Source organism: Apium graveolens, chromosome 6, assembly GCF_009905375.1.
Source record: "Apium graveolens cultivar Ventura chromosome 6, ASM990537v1, whole genome shotgun sequence".
Taxonomy (NCBI): domain Eukaryota; kingdom Viridiplantae; phylum Streptophyta; class Magnoliopsida; order Apiales; family Apiaceae; genus Apium; species Apium graveolens.
Window position 1 is genome coordinate 303881982 of NC_133652.1, and position 22170 is coordinate 303904151.

A 22170-nucleotide genomic window follows, 5' to 3' on the forward strand; every position below is an offset into this window, starting at 1 on the left:
ATTCAAGAAAGGGAAATGAAAATTCTCAAATCACCTCATTGGTTGATGGAATTTAGAGATGATAAAGGAGTCAGAAGATTTTTCAGACTTGAAGACCAACTCAAGATTGCCAGCAATGAAACTCTCAGAGAAATGCAATCTAAGTTGGATGTCAGTGTTGAAGATGAAGCTGAATTCTTCAGACAACTCCAACTCCAAATTGAGGAAAATGACAAAAGGCTAGGAAAGAAAACCAGGGAACAAAGAAGAAAAAGATGATTTGCTCAGACTAAAGGAGTGTCCTTGGAAACACTGTAAATCTTCAATTATCTCCTAGTACATACACTTTTGCAGCATTTTTAAATTTCTACTTAGTTTCAATTCATATATCTGTTAAGTGTTTTGTTATCATCAAGTTAACCCTGAATTTATGCCTACAATTCTTATAGACATAAATAGGGGGAGATTGTTAGGAATGTATGTGCATTAGTTTGATTATATGTTTAACAAAATACTTAAGTAGAAATTTAGTGTATGTAGCCTCAACGGATAAGACCACTTTGGCTATCCGTTGATGGTGTAGCTTTACTTAGAAATAAGTCTAGTGTTGTAGCATATTTCAGTCTCTGTATTTAAAATGTAATTCTTGGAAGTTGAGAGAAACTATGAGTCATGTTGACTACTAGATGATATGCAGATAGGAAGGCCAATTGTAAATACTTCATGCCTTGTAATTTTGTATAAGTGAAGTGGTATCAACGGATGACTTAAAGACCTTCAACGGATGAGAAGCTAAGCTTCAACGGATGTCTCTAAAGCTTCAACGGATAAAGTCATCAACGGATAACATCCTTCAACGGATGAGTGCATCAACGGATGAAAGCTTCAACGGATAACATCCTTCAACGGATGAGTGCATCAACGGATGAAAGCTTCAACGGATGTTCTGATGATTAGCCGTTGATAAGGGGTAGTTGTACCTACAAACAGAGGCACATGGGTTGATAGAGACAACTGAGATGTGGTAGCCGAATTTCAGGAACAACAGAAAAAGCAGTCGTTCTTCTCTAGTACAAAGATGCAATAGTCAACAAAGTACTGGAGTGAACAGGAAAAGAAGCAAGTGAAGATCTTATTTTATTACTGTATTTTATATTGTTCTTCACTTGTATACTTGGTAATATATAAACCAAGTAGAAGCTAGTAATTAGATGTGAGATTTTCCAGAGCTGTTTAGAAAAATATTGAGAGAAAATTCATCTAGTTTGTACTAGGATGCAGCTGTGATCAACATTGTTTAATCACAGATTTTCTAAAATACCATCTCTGGTGGAACAACAAATCCACCAGAAAAGTTTTTAAGGTCTGTTGTGTTCTTTACATTTGTGCTTGAATATATATCTGTCTGTATTAGCTTAAAGCAATTCACACACTTGTTCTTCTTGAACACACAACTTTCATAAACTGCTCAAAACTTGAAAAAGTTTTGAGATTTATATTCAACCCCTTCTGTAAATCTCATTGTTAGTCCACTAGGAATAACAAGTTCTTTGTTTAAAACCGATTTCTATATCTTGATATTAAATTTCTCATGCATATCTAATCTTCATATGTCATCAGAATATGATATTTTTATCAATTTAAATATATATGAGCTAAGCAAAATCTTTCAATTTAACCAATAAACTGATGTTACTAGTACCAGTAACAACAGTTTTCATCAAAAACCGATGTTAACAATACCTTTGACATCGGTTCTTAATTGGTAACCAATGTCTATTTGTAACAAACTGATGTCTATAATACTTAATAACATCAGTTTTTTGTTTTAATAATTTTTTGTTGTTGTAGTATTTAACATCAGTTTTTACTGATGTTAATGGTCCACTAGAAATGATGTATTAAGCTTTGACAGACATCATTTTCCATTGTAATGATGTTTGTACCTGTTTTATTAATGCATATTTTAAAACTATAGATTCCAAAAACCAATGAAGTACCAAAACCAATTGCTGTATAATACCAGTCATCTATAAATCTAACAATCAATATTCAAACATCAGGTACAACAGATTCGTCTAATCCAAATATCAAGTACTACACATATCCATTCATATATTCTACTACTGTCTATACAAAGAATTTGACTTGGTACCGACAATAGCATGTAAAATATCATTTGAGGAACCCCCTCGTTCTTCTGCATCTTCCCACTCCTTAGTAAAGCTCATGTAGCCTCGTCCCGTATGATGACAATAATCATATGTACGGGTCCCAAACACTTGAATGCCAGAATCAAACTTAAACTGTCAGGTTTCTGGGTTAATAATACCATTAAACAATTAAGAATATCATACATCACATTCCTCATGCAGTAGCCAAAGATTTTATATATATATGCAAAACTCAAAGCTTCCTCCAACATAATTGCTAGATAAAAGACAAAATACAAACTCACTTGTGTGCACGAGTTAATCTACATTTACACTCTCTAACTCTATATTACATAGGCTGGTGTGGTACGTCCTTCGAGAGTAAACACCAAGATAATTGCTGATATCACTCTTCTGAGTAATCAATCATCGGTACCAAAGTAACGATCTCCAAACTCCCCCATACCCGGTATTACACGAAACTCTTCATTTAATGCTACATCAATCTCTGAAGTAACTATTTTAAGCGTTGGGAACCTCTTGCTGACACAATGTATTCCTTCAGGAGCCTATACGAATCAATGACAATTGAATCAGTGACAAGGGAACTCTAAGGCATAACTGTAAATGCAAACAATTTACTTATAACACTTACAGATATAAGATTAAGAAATATAATATGGGATTCCGGTACTCCCTTCTGTATGAGTAATTCAATCGCCTGGTGCAGTAGTGAATCCCTTCCCTGCTGGTGTAACATAATATTGGAGTTTCATATATGTTTAAAAGAAGGGAATGTTGAAATATGTAATCAACTCCTTCATAGCATGACTAACAAAACAGAAGTCTTAAACAGAATACTCTTTTGTTTTAAAGATTCCTCAGCGCTCACCTTCGAACAATCGAGACTCCACACAATTTCTTGCAGAAATCAACTCCAGCATATACCGATCCTGAAATTATATTACAGAAAACTGAAATATAAATGAAGCAAACAACTTATGAATACAACAGATGAATTGTATCATTTTCAGATCCTAAAAACTGTAGGTAAATGCCTTTTAAAATGTATGCAACTCAGTAGCGGATATATCTATCCTACATCAGATTAATATGGTGAAAGAAATACCAACTGTCTGATGACACAAGCAATATTTATATTACACAAGTAGAAAGCTCTATATGAAAAGAAAATATCTTGGCACCCTAAAAAAGTGAAAACTAAATACTTCAAAGTTCAGAGTTCACATCATCTCTCGTGAAACGCCCTGATACTTTATTATAAACAAGTGATGTCCCAAAAGTCTTAGTTTTGACATTTAAAATGACTCCAAATTGCCTTCCCAACAAAATAACCTCGCCACAAATGATTCTTGAATTAGAACAAGTCCAATGTGATACAAATAATTAAAGAAATTATAACATAAATTTATGGTTTTCAGATATATCGATTTTATATCACTCTTATGAGTAATCAATCATCGGTACCAAAGTAACGATCTCCAAACTCCCCCATACCCGGTATTACACGAAACTCTTCATTTAATGCTACATCAATCTCTGAAGTAACTATTTTAAGCGTAGGGAACCTCTTGCTGACACAATGTATTCCTTCAGGAGCCTATACGAATCAATGACAAATGAATCAGTGACAAGGGAACTCTAAGGCATAACTGTAAATGCAAACAATTTACTTATAACACTTACAGATATAAGATTAAAATAATGAAGTTTGTTATTTTGTAATAACTTCAGAAAACAAGTGAAAGTAAAAGGAATCCCCCTCCCTCACTCTCTTGATATGCAACAAATATTACCAGTTCCAAGAACTAGATCCAAGAGCAAGACATGTCGTTCTGAGATATCTTTTGGAAGTTTTTCGTATATAAGCTGTAAATATACAAATGAATGTTATTCAGAAACCAAGGAGCAAAAAATTCAACAGCAAAAAGTGTTAAACACACTCAAAGAAATAAAATTAGAAATTAGAACACTATACCTGTTTACCATTATCACCATCACGATGGATTAGAATTTTCCCAATCTTTATTCCTTTGCAACAAGCACGCATAGCGTTCTCCATGCTTTTACCACTGTATAGATAAGCACATAAAATATTTATTTAAACAAATACGATATCATAGTACCTGATTTTTGAAATTGCAACTACTAATGGAGAATATCACTGACACCAAGTTCCAGAGCTCTTCTAATTGTTTCAGCACTATCATGACGAGGTGGATCAAAGAGAGGAAGAAGTGCAATGAACTCCCAAGGCCCGCCAGAACTGTCTTTGTTGCGCTCATGCACTTCCTGTAGAAAGAAACCGAAAAAAAAATTAAGTACACTAACATAAACATTTGCATCAAAAGTACTTAAGCTATTGTCTATGAGATCTTTATCAGTTACCTGACGAGCAACCCCCAGTGATCAAAGTCCATGTTCTGCAAAATTGTCAATTACTGAATGTACCTTCTTTTCAATTTTGGATTTTGTTGTGTGCCAGGTCAAGAATCTACATAACACCAGACCAAACAAACTTATCAAATCCATTCTCTGAAATTTCTCCGATACCTTTAGACTACAAGAACTAGTTTTACCTGCTCTGGTGCACATTTACTAACTCTATGCATTGTACCAGCTTTGTCAATGTATGTCAGTGCTGTTCTTTTGTCAGTTGGATTAAATGGTAGAAAATGAATCTCAGTTATTCCAGCTCGTGCCTTCAGTAAAACATGAATTCAAGTATAATTTAGCTGCTTCGCATCACAAGAGGAACATCTCTATTATCTAACAACATCTAAAAATACCTGTTTAGGGTCTGCCAACATTGTAACGATAACAGCATCAATTGCATCTTGATTCTCTAACCTCGATGCTCTTGCAGCCATTAGTACTACGTCGTCCTTGTCCACTCCCTTAACAAACACCTGCAATGACAAAGAAGACATCAATAACAGGAAAGGGATAAGTAAGTACATATTACAAGTAGTGAAGCCTTCTAATACAAACTCAAACATATATGTGTTCTCACTATCATTATATATGGATACTAAAAATCAACCAGTCGCCATTTTGTATAAGTAAGAAAATCAGAAGCATCGTTATGCTCCAACAGGAAAGAACTCGATTAATTGGAAATAGAATATGAATGTTCGGATCAACTATATAAATTAAACTAATTTCGTGATTCCTCAGTATTGTATAAAGGGTGACGGAATAATATAAATACTTATAAATCAAAAATCAAAACAAAAACATATACCCACATATACATCAGAATTGATACCCACATACATAATTCAAGCAATTACTCAACTAAAAGCATAAAAGATTAACATGCTCAATTCAAACATTTAACCAATCATTTAAAAAATAGGGTTTTAAAATGAAACCTCTAAGTGAAAAATTAGGGTTAATCTTACCCAATTTATGCTCGACCTCCAAGCTTTAATCTCACATCTAACCTTTAAACTCAGACTTGACCTTACCCAATTCAAACTCTGTCCAAAAGAGAGAGGTGAGAGAGCACAGAGAGCGAGCACAGAGAGCACACAAAGCACATAAAAATAGTCGGGAGAGATGACTGAGAGCCAGAGGTGATATTTAGGGTTCTTCATAGAGGGGTGAGTTTCAGTGAGTGAGAAAGAGAAACGAGAGGAAGGTGAAATGAGAGCTGATTGAGGGATAAAATGGGAGATGAGAGAGCGATGAACTGAGAGATGAGAGAGTGATGAAATGATGAATACGTTTTTTGTTTGTTTTTGTTTTCAGTTTTTGATTTTAATTTTAATTTTTTTAATAAAAAAGAGGGGAAGATGTGGGTGAAAAAAGGGGGAAAATTTTGCTAAGTCAAAAAACAAGGGGGGAAACACTTGGAGGGAATGAATAATTTGGTTAAGGGGGGAACGGGGAAGGTGCGTTGATTAATTTTTTTAAAACAGACATATAACATCGGTTGGGCTAAAAAACTGATGTTTATAACAACAAAAGACATCGGTTGCCAAAAACCGATGTAGAAAATACCTTTTACATCGGTCAAAAAAGCAACTGATGTCTAAGAGGTGATGTCTATTCTACTTTTTCTAGTAGTGTAGGCCAAAAAACTTGTTAGAGGTGGGTACTGATCTACATGTCCGCCTAGATCAATGAGTCTTGTAGCATGAAATTGTCGTGGACTGGGCAACTCATGGACAATTTATTTTCTTAGAAATGTTACTCATCAAGTAAAAAGACTGTACTTGAACAGTGTAAGAGATTAAATTTCGCTGGTTGTTGGGTAACTGATGCGGATGGGCATACTGGAGGGCTTGCATTACTACGAAATAATGAAGGGAGTTGTATGGTTAAAGTTGGAATGAATCGTTTTATTAATTTTATGGGTGGGAGGTGTCGGGAATCATGGAACTTACTGTATACTTTGGCAAATAGATCAAATCTCCTTGGTGTATAATTGGTAATTTCAATGATTTGACGTTTGACAATGAAAAACAAGGAGGTCAAATGCATTCTTGAGCTTTATTATTGGGTTTACAAATGTGCTAAATACATGTCAGCTATATGCATTGGGTTATGTTGGTGATAAATATACTTGGAAAATATCGAGAGACAAGTATAATTGGGTTCAAGGAAGGCTGGACAAGGGGTTAATGACTCAAGAACGATGGATTGATTTATTCCCATATGTGAAAGTAAGGATTTTAGATGTAGCACATTCAGACCATCTTCGGTTATACTTGCAGTAGCATAAAAAGTCTATGTCACGAAGAGTAAGAAGTTTTGTTTTAAAAATGTATGGATCAAGGAAACAAAGTGCTTGAACTTGGTTAATAACAGTTGGGAACGTGCGAAAGGACTGAAGTTAATGGATAAAATATAATTTTGTTCTCTAAGGTTGGAGGAATGAAATGGTGGTGTGACCCAGGAGTACGCACGAAAGATTAGAGAATGTAAGGAGAGACTTTGTAAATTCATCTCTAGAAGGGATATACAGGGCATTCAAAATTATAATGCGGCGAGTTGGGAATATTTGGATTTACCGGATAAGCGGGAGAGGTATTGGAAACAACGTGCCAAGCAATTATGTTTACGGGAGGGAGACCAAAATACTAAATTTTTTCACAAGTATGCATCTACTCGAAGAAAATGTAATTGTTCGGAAAGAATAAAGGGAGATGATGGTGAATGGCGAGATACAAATGAGGGGGTTCATGAGGTGGTTGAGACCTAATTTGAAATGTTATTTCAAAGCACGTTATTAGATGGGAGTTTGACACAACATGAGAAAATTATAGGATTACAGAGACTGAAAATGAGCCATTAGTGTCGGATATTACAACTGAAGAAGTAAAGACATCAACATTTTTCTGTGCATACTGATAAATCACCCGGGAAAGATGGATTGAACCCAACGTTTTACCAGGATTATTGGAATATTTTGAGGCATGATATGATGGGATTATGTCAAACGTTCTTACGAACAGGGGGGCTTCCAACTGGGGTTAAGAATACAGTGGTGTGTTTGATTCCAAAGAAAACAGTTTTACAAACCTTGCAAGATCTTCGCCCAATATCTTTATGTAATGTGGTAGTTCGAATTTTATCTATGGTGTTATCGAATAGATTGAAAGCAAGCTTCATGAATATAATATCAGAGAAACAAAGTGCATTTATCAAAGGCTGGTTGCTAACATATAATGTTTTGATTCCGTTTGAAATTAATCATTATATGAAAAGACGTACTAATGTATCTTGCCAATTGCACATGTTATGATATTGCATTTCGGCTCGTACTCGAAGATATTGAACTGGTGTGAAACAAATATCTAAATATCTTCGAGGAACAATGGCTATGAATTTGTTTTATTATAAGGACTCAAAATTGAAATTAGTTGATTATGCAGAATTGCAGATGCGGGATTTCAATCCCATCCGCAAAAAGAAAGATCACAAACATGTTACATATTCACACATGGTGATACTGTAATATCTTGACGATCTACAAAGCAGATTCTTGCAGTAACTTCTTTGAATTATGTTGAATTATTAACACTTTATGAAACAAGTCGTGAATGCGTTTGGTTAAGATCTTTAATCCATCATATTCGAGAATTATGCGGTTTTTCGATTGATAAGGAAAGTCCCACTGTTCTATTTGAAGATAGTGAAGCATGTATCACTCAAACTAAAGAAAGCTACATTAAAGAAGATCGAACAAAACATATTGATCCAAAATTCTTCTTCACTCTTAACTTCAACAAAGGGGAGAAATTGATATTTTTCAGATTTGCTCGTGTAAAAATCCAACAGATTTGTTTACTAAAACACTTTCTACATCATCCTTAGAAAATTGGTGAACAAGATTGAAATGTGTAAATTTCAGAATTTATGTTAAAATGAGGAGGAGACTTGATACATTTCTCAAATTAAATTATGTAATACACATATACTTTTTTCCTTCACTGGAATTTTTCCTAATAAGATTTTAACAATACATGATGTTAATACGTGTCATCTAATGAGGACTATTATGTATATTAGTGGATGACCATAAAATATGCTAAACATTAACATTTGATTTTTCATCTCCTTGACTTTTGACCTTTTAGATTCATAACTGTTAACTTTACAAGTTGCCGATAAATAGACCTCATATTTGAGTTTTTAACATAGATAAAAACATAGTGAAATTATTATTCTATCTCTTTTTTATATGCTCTCTATATAATCTATCTATACTAAACTATAATAACCGAACAGGGGTATAATTTGTAGTTTGGTTAACCCTGTTTTTGGTTATCCTTTTCGATCACGACCGTCATATCTCTTAACCAAATGATCATAACTGTTAGATCTGAATACTAAAAAAAATACACCAGCCAAGTTTCCAGGTTCGAATCCCGCTAACAACAAACATTTTTATTATTGTTTATAAAATTACAAATAAATTTTTAGGTTCGAATCCTGCCAACAACAAACATTTAAATTAATATTTATAAATAAATACACTAACCAAGTTCACAGATTCGAATCCCGCCAACATCAAACATTTAATTATTATTTATAAATAAGGTTAATGGTTCAAATTTCATCAAACATATACTATTTTATACTATACTATTTGATTTAACTTAAAGTTATACACAATCAAATTATAATTATATTGTTATTAATTAACGTATTTATTTATTTATGTTAGAATTTCAATAAAATCATATAAAATATAAATAAAAAATATAAATATTAACGGAACCCGTCCATCGCACGGGTTTTAAGCTAATATAATTAATATTTGTTTCGCAACAGTCCAAACCATTTTTAAACTTTTTTGTTTGAAATCATGTTTTATCTTATTTTAAAAACTTTGTGAAGTATTTTGTAAAAAATTAGAAAACAGTATTGTTGTACAAAGGCTACAAGCTAACCAAAAATATCCATCCAAACAGGCCCTTAACTGAGCAAGTCTAGCATTTTTAAGCTAGGGTTTTCTAAACTAGCCACTTCCATTACTCCACTGCACAACTTGAAAAATGTCTGTAATTCCAAACAATCATGTACCCACTTCAATTCAATCATCAACTTCTTCTTTTTTAGGCCAACCCAACAAATTATCCACTACATTCAGGTATTTTTTTTTATTTTCTTGGTCATTTTTTATTTTTTTCAAGAACCCATTTTTAATATTTTTATTTTGGTTAATTTTTATTTTATGGTGTTGTAGAGTTAAGAATGTATGGATTTCAGCTAAGACTAGTGGGATTTGTAAGTGTGTTGCTACACCTGCTGAAAAGACTGGTAATTTTTATGTTAAAGTTCTTGAATTTATGTGTTGTGTGTGTAGAATGTATCAAGAAATGGTGGAAGATTGTAAAGATGGGATTTTTATGTTTTGTTATTGTGTATTGAAGTTGTATGAGGTGTGTTATGAGGTATTTTTATGCGGGTCGAGTTTCGGTTTTGCTGTAAGTGGTTATTGATGTTGAAGTCCTGAATTTATGGGTTGTAAGTAATGCACCGAGAAATGGTGGCAGATTGTAAAGATGGGATTTTTATGTTTCGTAATTGTGTGTTTAAGTTGCAAGAGTTGTGGTATGAGGTATTCTTATGCGGGTCAAGTTGCGTTTTTGTTGGAAGTGGTTATTGATGTTGAATTCTTGAATTTACGGGTTGTAAGTATGTAATGTGTCAAGAAATGGTGGCAGATTGTAAAGATGGGATTTGTATGTTTCATAATTGTGTGTAAGTTTCAAGAGTTGTGTTAGGAGGTATTTTTATGCGGGTGAAGTTGGAATGTGATGGAAAGTGGTTATTGATGTTAAAATCTTAGATTTATGTGTTGCAAGTTTGTAATGTATCTTGAAATGGTGGCGGATTTTAAAGATGATTTTTATGTTTTATAATTGTGTGTTGAAGTTGTAAGAGTTGTGGTATGAGGTATTTGTATGCGGGTCAAGTAGCGGTTTGCTGGAAGTGGTTATCGATGCTTCTATTTAGTTTAACAGTTGTGCTAGAACTGTCTGGCACATTGAATTATATCTTTGGAGGAACCATAAAATAAAAAATAAAGAATAGTTTTTAGGAAATACAATTTAATTAAAAAGTGTCAGATGGCAGTCTAGACTTGTTCTGTGCAAGTTTTTATCTTTTGGAAGATATTTATTAGACCTTCATTATAGATTTCTGCCGTCTCAAATTCAAGATATTTAGTCTATTATTGTTTTTGAGAGAAGTGATTTATTAAAAGAAATCAAAGGGAATGGTAAAGAAAGGAAAATATAGGTTGTAATTATGTTAAAAGTCACATGCTTACCTTTACTTTTGAATTTTGATCCCTTCGTCATAGAGGGTAGCCTTTTGCCAAAGCTTTTGTTTTAAGAAGTCGATATTTATAGATGCTTATTTGCTAATTTACCTTCTTTTATGGGAACTAATGCTTTGCGTTTTGTGTAGCTTACACGACTAAGGTTTCTCGTAATTCCAATATTGGTAAACTTCAAGCTGGTTATCTCTTTCCAGAGGTTTGTTATTTTACTTGTCGTAATGCAATATTTGGTAGGGAATAAGTTATTCTCTGTTGAATATTGTTGATGGTGGTTATAAGTTGATTTTCTAGAAGACTGTTTGCCAGCTCTTGCTTTTGATAATGTCATCTTCTTATTTGGAACTATTTCATCGATGATCAGTAAATGCAGTCCTCATTTACTTGATAGCACCCTTTCATATTTAGCATATTGCGTTGCAAATAAATGGCACTCTCGTTTTGTTGAATGTGATAATTGATCGTTTATTGTGTCTCCCTGGAAAATAGGTAGCACGAAGGAAGGCTGCTCATTTATTGAAGTACCCTGACGCACAAGTGATAAGCCTAGGAATTGGTGACACTACTGAACCTATTCCAGAAGTTATCACTTCTGCTATGGCTAAGGTATAGTTCTGGCCTGCCAATGCTTATACACACTTTTATTCGTAAGACAATAGACGCCATGTTATAATATCTACTTGAAAGTCATTTTTACATTGTTTTGATGCTTTTACTCGAGGTTTAGAGCATTTCTTTTCAAAATTATTTTCTAATGCATTATTCAAACATATAGATCTGTTTACCTAGAGGCTACTGGAAAAATTTGTCGAGTCTTTTCTTGTTGAAACTAATGTAAAGGAATATTATATTACGGTAATAAGCTAAACTATGATTTTTTTTTACTTGTTTGTATTGAATCTAATTCCAAGTTTTACTTTGACAGAAAGCTTACGCTCTTTCAACGCTAGAGGGTTACAGTGGATATGGAGCAGAACAAGGTGAAAAAGTATGTCGTATTACCTTAATGACTGTTTACAAAATTTCATTCTAATGCACTTCAGTATGTATGACGGTACAAATCAAATTCATTTCAGCCACTGAGAGCGGCAATATGTTCGGCTTATTATGCCAACCTTGGGATAGAGCAAGATGATGTGTTTGTATCTGATGGTGCAAAGTGTGACATTTCTCGTCTTCAGGTATGTTGAGTTTCTGATCTGTGTTTGAATTAATTTTAAAGCATCAGTATGTATGTACACTATAATCTTCATACCCGAGTATGTATCTGCATCTTGTGAAAATCTTTTTATGAGAGGAATTTCTACTTTTTCTTGTTAGGAAAATATGAATTAACTTTCTCATTCTTGTGTGGCAGGTTGTTTTTGGGTCTAATGTGACAATAGCTGTACAAGACCCATCATACCCGGTGAATAATACTTTCCACTTCTCTAGTAGTATGAAGTTGTTATATCTCTCTTCAACTGAGTATTCATTTGATACTTGAATTCTAAATCCTTATTTTGTACTAATGATGACAATATGCTATTGGTTTGATCATATAGTGTCTGAATTCATAGATGACAGGATTGTTTATCCATCTATTACATATATTAGCTAAGATTTTGTGCTCATCTGCTTGTTTGCCCTTAAATCTTTTATACATAGTAATTTCTAGATTAAAAGCTCAAAGACTCTGATAAAAAAGGAAGATCTCATCTGGCATTTGAGTTATCAGCTTTTATACTTCTCTATTGCAGGCCTATGTTGATTCAAGTGTCATTATGGGTCAGACCGGTCAGTACCAGAAGGATGTTGAGAAGTTCTCCAACATTGAATATATGAGATGTACACCAGAAAATGGCTTCTTTCCTGATTTATCTACTGTTTCTAGAACTGACATCATTTTTTTCTGCTCGCCTAACAATCCAACTGGTGCTGCTGCATCGAGAGAGCAACTGACTCAATTGGTACAGTTTGCTAAGAAGAACGGGTCAATCATTGTCTATGATTCTGCATATGCAATGTACATGTCCGATGATTACCCAAAGTCAATATTTGAAATCCCTGGAGCAACAGAGGTTAGCTTTAACTGCCACTTAAAAATTTACTCACAAAAGTTTATTTCTCTTCTATGTTATAATCCATAGCTTTTTACATTGAACACTCATGTCATAACTCAAAGAAATAGATATCTTTAGATGTATGCAATTAGTGTCTCGTATTATATGCTATATCGAATTTCTTCCACTTGCTATCTATTCTCATTATGTTTATTTGACTGAAGTAATGGGCTAAATGGCCAAAATCTGTTTTGCAAACCAAGTAAAAATTGTATATTGAATTGGTATAGGTAATAATATCTTCTTTTAATTAATATTGACTAAATAGAAATACAATGTAATCCAATGCCGTCTCGCGCAAGTTTTGGTCAATCGTAGAAGATAAAAGTACCAACTATATGAATAATTGAATTGATATGACTATTATTTGTGTACGTCTTTGGTATTACAACCTGCCTGGGTCCTTAAAGTGTTGTCACAAGTCGGTCTTAAGCTCGATGAGCCTGTAGTAATGACTTTCTGTCCAAAGGATGAATAAAGATAGTATTTTATGGGATATAAAGCTGGCTTGTATGTTCAGTGAACGGATTGAGTTTTGAATGTTTCAGGTTGCAATTGAGACTGCGTCATTTTCCAAATATGCTGGATTTACTGGAGTGCGCCTAGGTTGGACCGTAGTTCCTAAAGATCTGTTATTTTCTGATGGATTTCCTGTGGCCAAGGACTTCAATCGAATTGTTTGTACTTGCTTCAATGGAGCCTCTAACATATCCCAAGCCGGTGGTTTAGCCTGTCTTTCACCAGAGGGCCTTGAGGTAAGATTCAATATACAATCTTTATCGCAAGATTTTCAATATAGCACATTTAGGAAAGAAATAGTCTGTTTAAAAGGAGGGTGAGCATCTCGTGTTCTCGGCCAGAAGAGAATATGGGAATCTAGAATCTGATAGTGTTGTGGTTAAAAGGAAGCTATGTTACTCGGACTCTTCATTCTACCTTCATTACAAGATATTCTATATAATGCATCAAGGAAGGAAGTAGTCTGTTTAAAAGGTGGTTGAGCATCTTGACCTGAAGAGAAAATGGGAATTTATAATTGCATAGTGTGTGGTTATAAGGATGTACATATATTTAGTTGCCCCTGGTTGAAATTAGAATAGTTCTGCCGGTTCAAACTTATAAATATTCCCATAATACTCACAAAAACGCAAAAAAAAATTCTTTTTCTGAATAGAAGTTTAAGATTTAAATTTTTATTCACAATTTTTTTTTTTTAAAATAATCGAAGGAGGTATGCGGTCAAGATACCGTAAATTACGCGTAATTGTCGAAATGGACAAGTAATTTGGGATGGAAGGAGTAATACTGAACTGACTGGGAGTAGAAATCGATGCAGACTATCGATTGTTCATCTTTTATAAACACTTTTGGGGTTGTGCTGTTTTCACCGTGCACCTAAATTACCAAGTCTCTAAAACTAAAAAGCGGAATGTACCTTATCTAATATAGGGTGATGAAACCTGTTTTCTGGAGTCTGTTTTTCCTGGAAAGTCAAGTGCAACGATAGAAATTGACATGCTATTGATATATTCATGGAAATTCATCCTTTTTTTCTTTTTGCTTATATCAAGGCTATGCAAGAGGTGATTGGGTTCTATAAGGAGAATACCAATATTATAATGGAGACATTTGATTCACTTGGTTTTAAAGTGTATGGAGGAAAGAATGCTCCATATGTATGGGTCCACTTTCCTGGCCAAAGTTCATGGGACGTTTTTAGCGAGATTCTTGAGAAGACGCATGTCGTTACTACGCCTGGAAGTGGTTTTGGACCTGGCGGTGAAGGTTTTGTCAGGGTAAGTGCCTTCGGTCATCGGGATAATGTTGTGGAAGCATGTAGAAGATTTAAGCAACTATACAAGTAAACAAACACCCACATGCCTGCATCTGAATTATTCTTGATTTTCTGGATTTGTACAATTTTGATATCTATTCAGTGTATTTGATGAGAAGTCAAGTTATTTTCAAAAGAATTGTGCTTGAATATTTGTTCTCGTAGGTAACAAGGCATTTACACAATATTTTTGGTTAAATGATTGGTGATGATCCTAGCCTCTGCATCAATAATTACCGTTCTTACATTCCTTCTCAAAACTCGATAACTAGAACTTTCCGTAAATGTCCTATGTTCTATCATCTTGAATTGATCAATAACAATTGATCAAACTTTACTTTTATTGTTTTGGGAATACTCGAAAAGATTAGTTTGATAAATCTTTGAATTTTTGCTCTGCTAATTAGCTACCTGACGCATTTAGTGAGAGCTTCGTAGATTTTTGTCTCGAGATTGACTCAAACTCGACTTGTTAAACTTGAATGGCTCGAATTGACTCAAACTTGACTTGTTACACTTGAATTGACTTGTCGATCCAGAATGTTTGCGAACAACATATGTTCGACTCATTATTAAGAAAGTCTAGTACGAAGAAGAAGATGTGACCCATACCTTCAAATCAATGAGAAAATGATCAAGTTCTAGTTTGAGAGTTCACATGTATTCTTTGTATCACATTTCTTACAGGTTCCCCTTAGTTTTGAAAGGACCTGCATGTAATGCCAGCTCCCCATCATTCTGTCAAATAGGACCTCTATTAATAATGATTAATCACGCTTACGCACTTAAATCTCAAGTTTGATTAAAATTCTCGAGTATTGAAAGGAAACAGTTAGCGAGGAAGATACCGTCAAACCAAAAGGCGGGATCAAGAAAGAGGAAGCGAGGGAGAGACTGTGAAAGCATGACGCTAGATCAAGAAAGACGGAGTAAGATATGGCCAAATCAATATGCTAGCTCAAGGGACTTCACCGAAAAAAAATACTCCCTCCGTCCCAATTTATCTGTCTTGTTTGACTTTTGATGGTCAAATTGACTCAATTTTGACCGTAAATAAAAACTCATTCATTCATTATTTTGAAAAATTAAAATATACATATAAAAGTAGATTAAACATATTTTCTAATGATATAAATTTTATAAGTATTTTCGATATTATACTATGTGAAATTTTTGGTCAAAATTGAGTCAATTTGACCATAAAAGTCAAACAAGACAGATAAATTGGGACGGAGGAAATATTATAATAATGAAAAGACATATCAACAAGATATTAACAAATGTACCTTGAAATAATAATAATTAATTATTCCCTCTGTTTTTTAATATATGACGTTTGACTTTCTAGCACACATGTTTAGGAGGTTTGACCGTATAGTTAAAATAAATTTTTTTGAAAAATTCTTTTTTTGAATAAAAGTTTTGATCTCATATTTTTATTCAAAAAAAGAATTTTTTAAAAATAATAATTCTAGCTATGCGGTCAACCCTCCTAAATATGTGTGCCAAAAAGTCAAACGTCATATATTAAAAAACAGAGGGAGTATTATTATAAGCTCCTAATCTTTAATTATCACATCTACCAACTCCTGATTCAATCTAGTTTTCTTAAATACATGATTTTAAAAATGTTTGTTTCAGGACAAATCCAAAGTGCAGAATCCATGTGCATAAACACATTGCACAAGAAGCATGGTTTTCTATTCAAATAGTAGTAACACATTATAAGCATAAACAACACACAAAATATTACAAGGAACAGCAGAACTCGAATTCCGAAATCTGCAGTTTACAAAGAGTTATTCTTAATTTTTAGATCCTAGAAGCACGAAAACATAGGAAAAGAAAGCGTTAGTTCTCGAGGAAACTTTTCATACATTGAATTCAAGGGTTATATTGATTTCAAGGGTTTCTTGAATCGACAAAAAAGATAATAATTTGTTATATCGTGATATTGTTTATGTAGAGATAGAACGCTAAAATAAAAAAAACAAAAATCTTAATTAAAAACAAATAATAATTAAAAGTAGCTTGATCAGGCAACTTCGAGCATGAACATGCATTGTCTCCTATCGTACCACCAAAAAACCAATTTTGTGTTCTTCATTTTTTGGCATTGTCATGCAATCTAGCATGATCATGCCATCATACATCATCAGCGGCAACGTGATCATGCAGTTCTCAGCGTAATCATGCCTTTGTTCAATTTTTGTCTTCTCGTGTTTCATTGCAAGCTCGATCAACACTACACTGACAACTCTCCTACATCATTTAATATTTTATCTTGTTTAACTTTAATTTTTCATCCTGTTATTGTCGAACTAAGAATGTGTGGATTCCAGGCGAGAATAGTGGGATTTGTAAGTGTGTTGCCACACCTGCTGACAAGACTGGTAATTTTATGTTAAGTTCTTCACATTATGTGTTATGAGTATACAATGTATCAAGAAATGGTCTTAGATTGTAAAGATGGGATTTTTATGTTTCGTAAATATTATGTGTTGAAGTTTTAAGAGTTTTGGTATGAGCATTCTTATGCAGGTCAAGTTGCATTGCTGCTGAAATGGTTATTGATGTTAACTTCTCGAGTTTAAGGAGAAATGGTAGCAGATTGTAAATATGGAATTTTTATGTTATCGATGCTTTCATTTAGCGGCACATTAAATTTATTTCACTGAGGGAATCATAAAGATAAAAAATAATTTCAAGGAAATGCGATTTAATAAAAAAAGTGTCAGATTGCAGAGACTTGTTCTGTGCAAGTTTTTATCTTTTCAGAGATTTCTTTTACACCTTGATTATAAACTTCTGCTGTCTCAAGTTCAAGATATTTAGTCTGCTATTGTTTTTGAGAGAAATCAAGGGGAATGGAAAAGAGAAAAGAAAATATAGGTTGTTATATGCTTACCTTTACTTTTGATCCCTTCATTATAGAGGTTGCCAAAGCTTTTGGTTAAAGAAATCGAAATTTGTAGATGCTAATTTGCTAATTCAGCTTCTTTCCTGGGAACTAATGCTTTGCGTTTTGTGTAGCTTACACGACTAAGGTTTCTCGTAATCCCAATATTGGTAAACTTCAAGCTGGTTATCTCTTTCCAGAGGTTTGTTGTTTTACTTGTTTTAGTCCTCATCTACTTCATAGCACCCTTTCATATTTAGCATATGGCGTATCTAGTAAATAGCACTCTCATTTCGTGGAGTGTGATGATTGATCATTTATTGTTAGGTAGCGCGGAGGAAGGCTGCTCATCTATTGAAGTACCCTGATGCACAAGTGATAAACCTTGGACTTGGTAACACTACTGAACCTATTCCAGAAGTTATCACTTCTGCTATGGCTAAGGTATAGTTCTGGCATGCTAATGCTTCTACACACTTTTGTTATTAAGTCAAGACCTGTTATAATATTTACTTCACAGTCATTTTTTTCTTGTTTTGATGCTCTTACTCGAGGTTTAGAGCATATCTCATCAAAGGTATTATCCAATGCATTTTTGAAACATAAGGACCTATATTACCTAGAGCTACTGGAGGATTTTATAAAGCATTTTCTTGTTGAAACTAATATGGAGGAAATAGGAATATGGTATTATGGTATTAAGCTAAACTATTATTCTTTGACAGAAAGCTTACGCTCTCTCCACGCCAGAGGGTTACAGAGGGTATGGTGCAGGACAAGGTGAAAGGGTATGTTTACACAATTCCATTCTAATGCACTTCAGTATGTATGACGTTTCAAATCAAATGCATTCATAGTTAACATCCAGTTCTTTGTTTTAAATTTCAAATCAAATGGTATAAACATGTCAGAGTAGTGCAGGCTAATTATCAGATTGTAAGAAGTCCAAGAAGTGTGTAATGATATTCACCAAAGTCACTTCGTGTATTGTTAACAGTCATGTTGATTTCTTGCTATATTCAAATGTGACTTGGTTAAAAAATAAGACAAGTTGTTGGTCTATCCAGCCACTGAGAGCAGCAATATGTTCGACATATTATGCCAACCTTGGCATAGAGCAAGATGATGTGTTTGTTTCTGATGGCGCAAAGTGTGACATTTCTCGCCTTCAGGTATGCTGAGTTTCTGATGTGTGTTTGAAGCTAATTTTCAGAGGAATTTCTACTTTTCCTTGTTGGGAATGTATTAATTAAGTTTCTCATTCTCTCGTGGCAGTTCCTTTTCGGGTCTAATGTGACAATAGCTGTACAAGACCCATCATATCCGGTGAATAATACTTTCCACTTCTCTAGTAGTTGAAGTTGTCATATCTCTCTTCAACTTTGAAAATGTACGCTTTTAAACTTCAGGGTTTTATGAGTACACTGGTGCAAACTTTGAGGCCGAAAAGGTCATTAAGCCTATATAGTAATGTCTTAAAAGCCCGAAGACTGTGGTAAAGAAGAAAGATCTCATCCGGCACTTTAGTTATCAGCTTCTTTATACTTCCTTATTGCAGGCCTATGTTGATTCAAGTGTCATTATGGGTCAGACCGGTCAGTACCAGAAGGATGTTGAGAAGTTCTCCAACATTGAATATATGAAATGTACACCAGAAAACGGCTTCTTTCCTGATTTATCTGCTGTTTCAAGAACTGACATCATTTTTTTCTGCTCGCCTAACAATCCAACTGGTGCTGCTGCATCGAGAGAACAACTGACTCAATTGGTACAGTTTGCTAAGAAGAACGGGTCAATCATTGTCTATGATTCTGCGTATGCAATGTACATGTCCGACGAGTACCCGAAGTCAATCTTTGAAATCCCTGAAGCAGCAGAGGTAAGCTGTAACTGCCACTTCAAATTTACTCAAAAAAGTTTATTTCTCTTCTTTGTTGTTATTTATAGTTTTTTTTTGATTAAACACCCCATGTCATAACTCAAAGAAAAAAACATCTATATACTCTGGGGAGGGAGACCTTGTTGGTATGTTCATTGTGGAAGATATAAGTACCAACTGTACGAATAATTGAATTCATATTTGTTAGAATACTAATATAAGATCCTGGAAATGACTTTCCTCTAATACCTTGAGACTTTAGAGTGACTGGTTCCTTAACATTAACATTATATCAGAGCAAAGGCTGGCGGGGAGACTCAGGTTTGACTCCCCGTCACCCCAACAAATATATGCCCCAAAGATGCCCATAATCCACTTTTCGACCTATAAATGGGTTTTCGAGTGAGAGGAAGTGTTAGAATACTAATATAAGATCATGGAAATGACCTTTCTCTGACATCTTGAGATTTTAGAGCGACTGGTTTCTCAACAATATTACTGCTAATTTTCTACGTCTTAAAATGATGTCACAACTCGGTCTTAAGCTCGATGATTCTGTACCAATGTCACGAGTAAAGATAGTATTTTAAGGGATACAATCTGGCTATGTTCAGTGAACAGATTGAGTTTTGAATGTTTCAGGTTGCAATCGAGACTGTGTCATTCTCCAAATATGCTGGATTTACAGGAGTGCGTTTAGGTTGGACTGTAGTTCCTAAAGATCTGTTATTTTCTGACGGATTTCCTGTGGCCGAGGACTTCCATCGAATTGTTTGTACTTGCTTCAATGGAGCCTCCAACATATCGCAAGCCGGTGGTTTAGCCTGCCTTTCACCAGAGGGCCTTGAGGTAAGATTGAATATACAAATTCTTTATCGCAAGATTTTCAATATAGCGCATTTAGGAAAGAAATAGTCTGTTTAAAAGGAGGGTGAGCATCTCGTGTTCTCGGCCAGAAGAGAATATGGGAATCTAGAATCTGATAGTGTTGTGGTTAAAAGGAAGCTATGTTACTCGGACTCTTCATTCTACCTTCGAGTATCCTTGTCGGACACTCGACATTTGGACCTGGATACTCGGACTTAGACACTTATTTTAGGCAAAAAACATGTATGGGTGCACTTTCCTGGCCAAAGTTCATGGGACATTTTCAGCGAGATTCTTGAGAAGACGCACGTCGTTACTACGCCTGGAAGTGGTTATGGACCTGGTGGTGAAGGTTTTGTCAGGATATGTGCCTTCGGTCATCGGGAAAATGTTGTCGAAGCTTGTAGAAGATTTAAGCAACTGTACAAGTAAACAAAGCCTACATGCCTGCACCTCAGTTATTCTTGATTTTCTGGATTTGTACAATTTTGATATCTATTCAGTGTATCTGATAAGGTATTTTCACAATGGTTAGGTTATTTTTGGGTAAACGATCGTGATGATCCTAGCCTCTGCATCAAATAGTTGCTGTTCTTGCATTCCTTCTCAAAACTCGATAATCAAAACTTTGCGAAAATGTCCTCTGATCTATCATCTATGAATTGATCAAACATACAGAGCAAGTGTTTGCAAAAAAGTCCTGTTTCTGAGTATGAAAAACTGTTTTTTTATATCATAGGGAACCCACAACCGCTACCCAAATAAACCGCATTTAAGCGACATGCTCTAACTCACGAGGCATAATTATAAATTCTCCTCCCGTGGCATTTAAACCTGTGATCAAGGGGATAATTATATGCTCTTTAACCAACTGAACCAAGGTTTTCTATTGTTCTGGGATTTTTTTTTTCTTATGTACGGGCTTTTAGTTGTTCACATCCATTCTTTGTAACAGATTTTTTGAATGCACCGCTTAAAATGTAATTTTTCTTTTAATTGGTCGGATTCTATGGTTCAAAGAGAGTTTCGACAGATTTTTTGAATACACCGATAAAAATCTATTTTTTCTCTTAATTGATCTGATTATATGGTTCAAAGAGAGTTATTATAGTTTATCAATCTACACTTTCCCCTTAGTTTTGAAAATGAGATTTCATCAAGTTGTCTTATCATTTTGAACTCCAAATTCAACGACATTTCTATTGTTGAAAATGTTGGCCAATTGAACATTGGTTCTCCTTTTCTTTTCGTATGAGCAAATACTATATGAATCAGTTTATGTCATAATTTTTGTATGCATTTGTCAATAGGATAAACAACTAGTTATGATAATTGACATGCATGTAATGCCAACTCCAATCACTCTCAAGTCTCCATGCTTGTTTTTTCAACTCTTTTTTTAAACCACTATGTCAAATAGCACTTCAATTTTTAAAAAATTAACCATGCTTACACACTATTAAAATTCTCGAGCATTGCAGGAAAAGAGAAAGTTATAAAGATACCGCTAGATCAACTCTACACTTGTCTCTGATTAAAATTCTCGAACATTGCAGAAAAAGAGGAAACGAGCAAGATACCGCTAGATCGTGCGAGAAAACGAGGAAGATATCTCTCGATCTATAAACTTTTTGGTTGT

The 22170-nt window shown here is 34.3% G+C and overlaps 2 protein-coding genes, 1 long non-coding RNA gene and 1 pseudogene across 3 annotated transcripts; 2 read left to right on the top strand and 2 right to left on the bottom strand.

The window, feature by feature from the left end:
- Positions 1–2495: 2495 nt before the first annotated feature.
- On the bottom strand, positions 2496–3135 carry LOC141664113 (uncharacterized). Its single transcript, XR_012551838.1, has 3 exons — positions 3025–3135; positions 2788–2877; positions 2496–2701 (listed from the first exon to the last, which is right to left on the bottom strand). It is a non-coding gene; the product is annotated as an uncharacterized LOC141664113 (long non-coding RNA).
- A 1166-nt stretch (positions 3136–4301) lies between these two features.
- On the bottom strand, positions 4302–6448 carry LOC141666355 (plasma membrane ATPase 2-like; annotated as a pseudogene).
- Positions 6449–9571: 3123 nt separating this feature from the next.
- On the top strand, positions 9572–15136 carry LOC141668647 (LL-diaminopimelate aminotransferase, chloroplastic-like). Its single transcript, XM_074475611.1, has 10 exons — positions 9572–9756; positions 9853–9926; positions 11082–11149; positions 11440–11556; positions 11876–11938; positions 12027–12131; positions 12308–12358; positions 12690–13010; positions 13601–13807; positions 14624–15136. The coding sequence occupies exons 1-10, from the start codon at positions 9662–9664 to the stop codon at positions 14915–14917; spliced, it is 1395 nt and encodes a 464-aa protein (XP_074331712.1). The 5' UTR covers positions 9572–9661; the 3' UTR covers positions 14918–15136.
- A 654-nt stretch (positions 15137–15790) lies between these two features.
- LOC141666357 (LL-diaminopimelate aminotransferase, chloroplastic-like) lies at positions 15791–20963 on the top strand. Its single transcript, XM_074472346.1, has 10 exons — positions 15791–15815; positions 17229–17279; positions 17920–17987; positions 18113–18229; positions 18511–18573; positions 18853–18957; positions 19061–19111; positions 19344–19664; positions 20307–20575; positions 20753–20963. Exons 1-10 carry the CDS (start codon positions 15791–15793, stop codon positions 20961–20963), a joined length of 1281 nt encoding a protein of 426 aa, XP_074328447.1.
- Positions 20964–22170: the final 1207 nt, after the last annotated feature.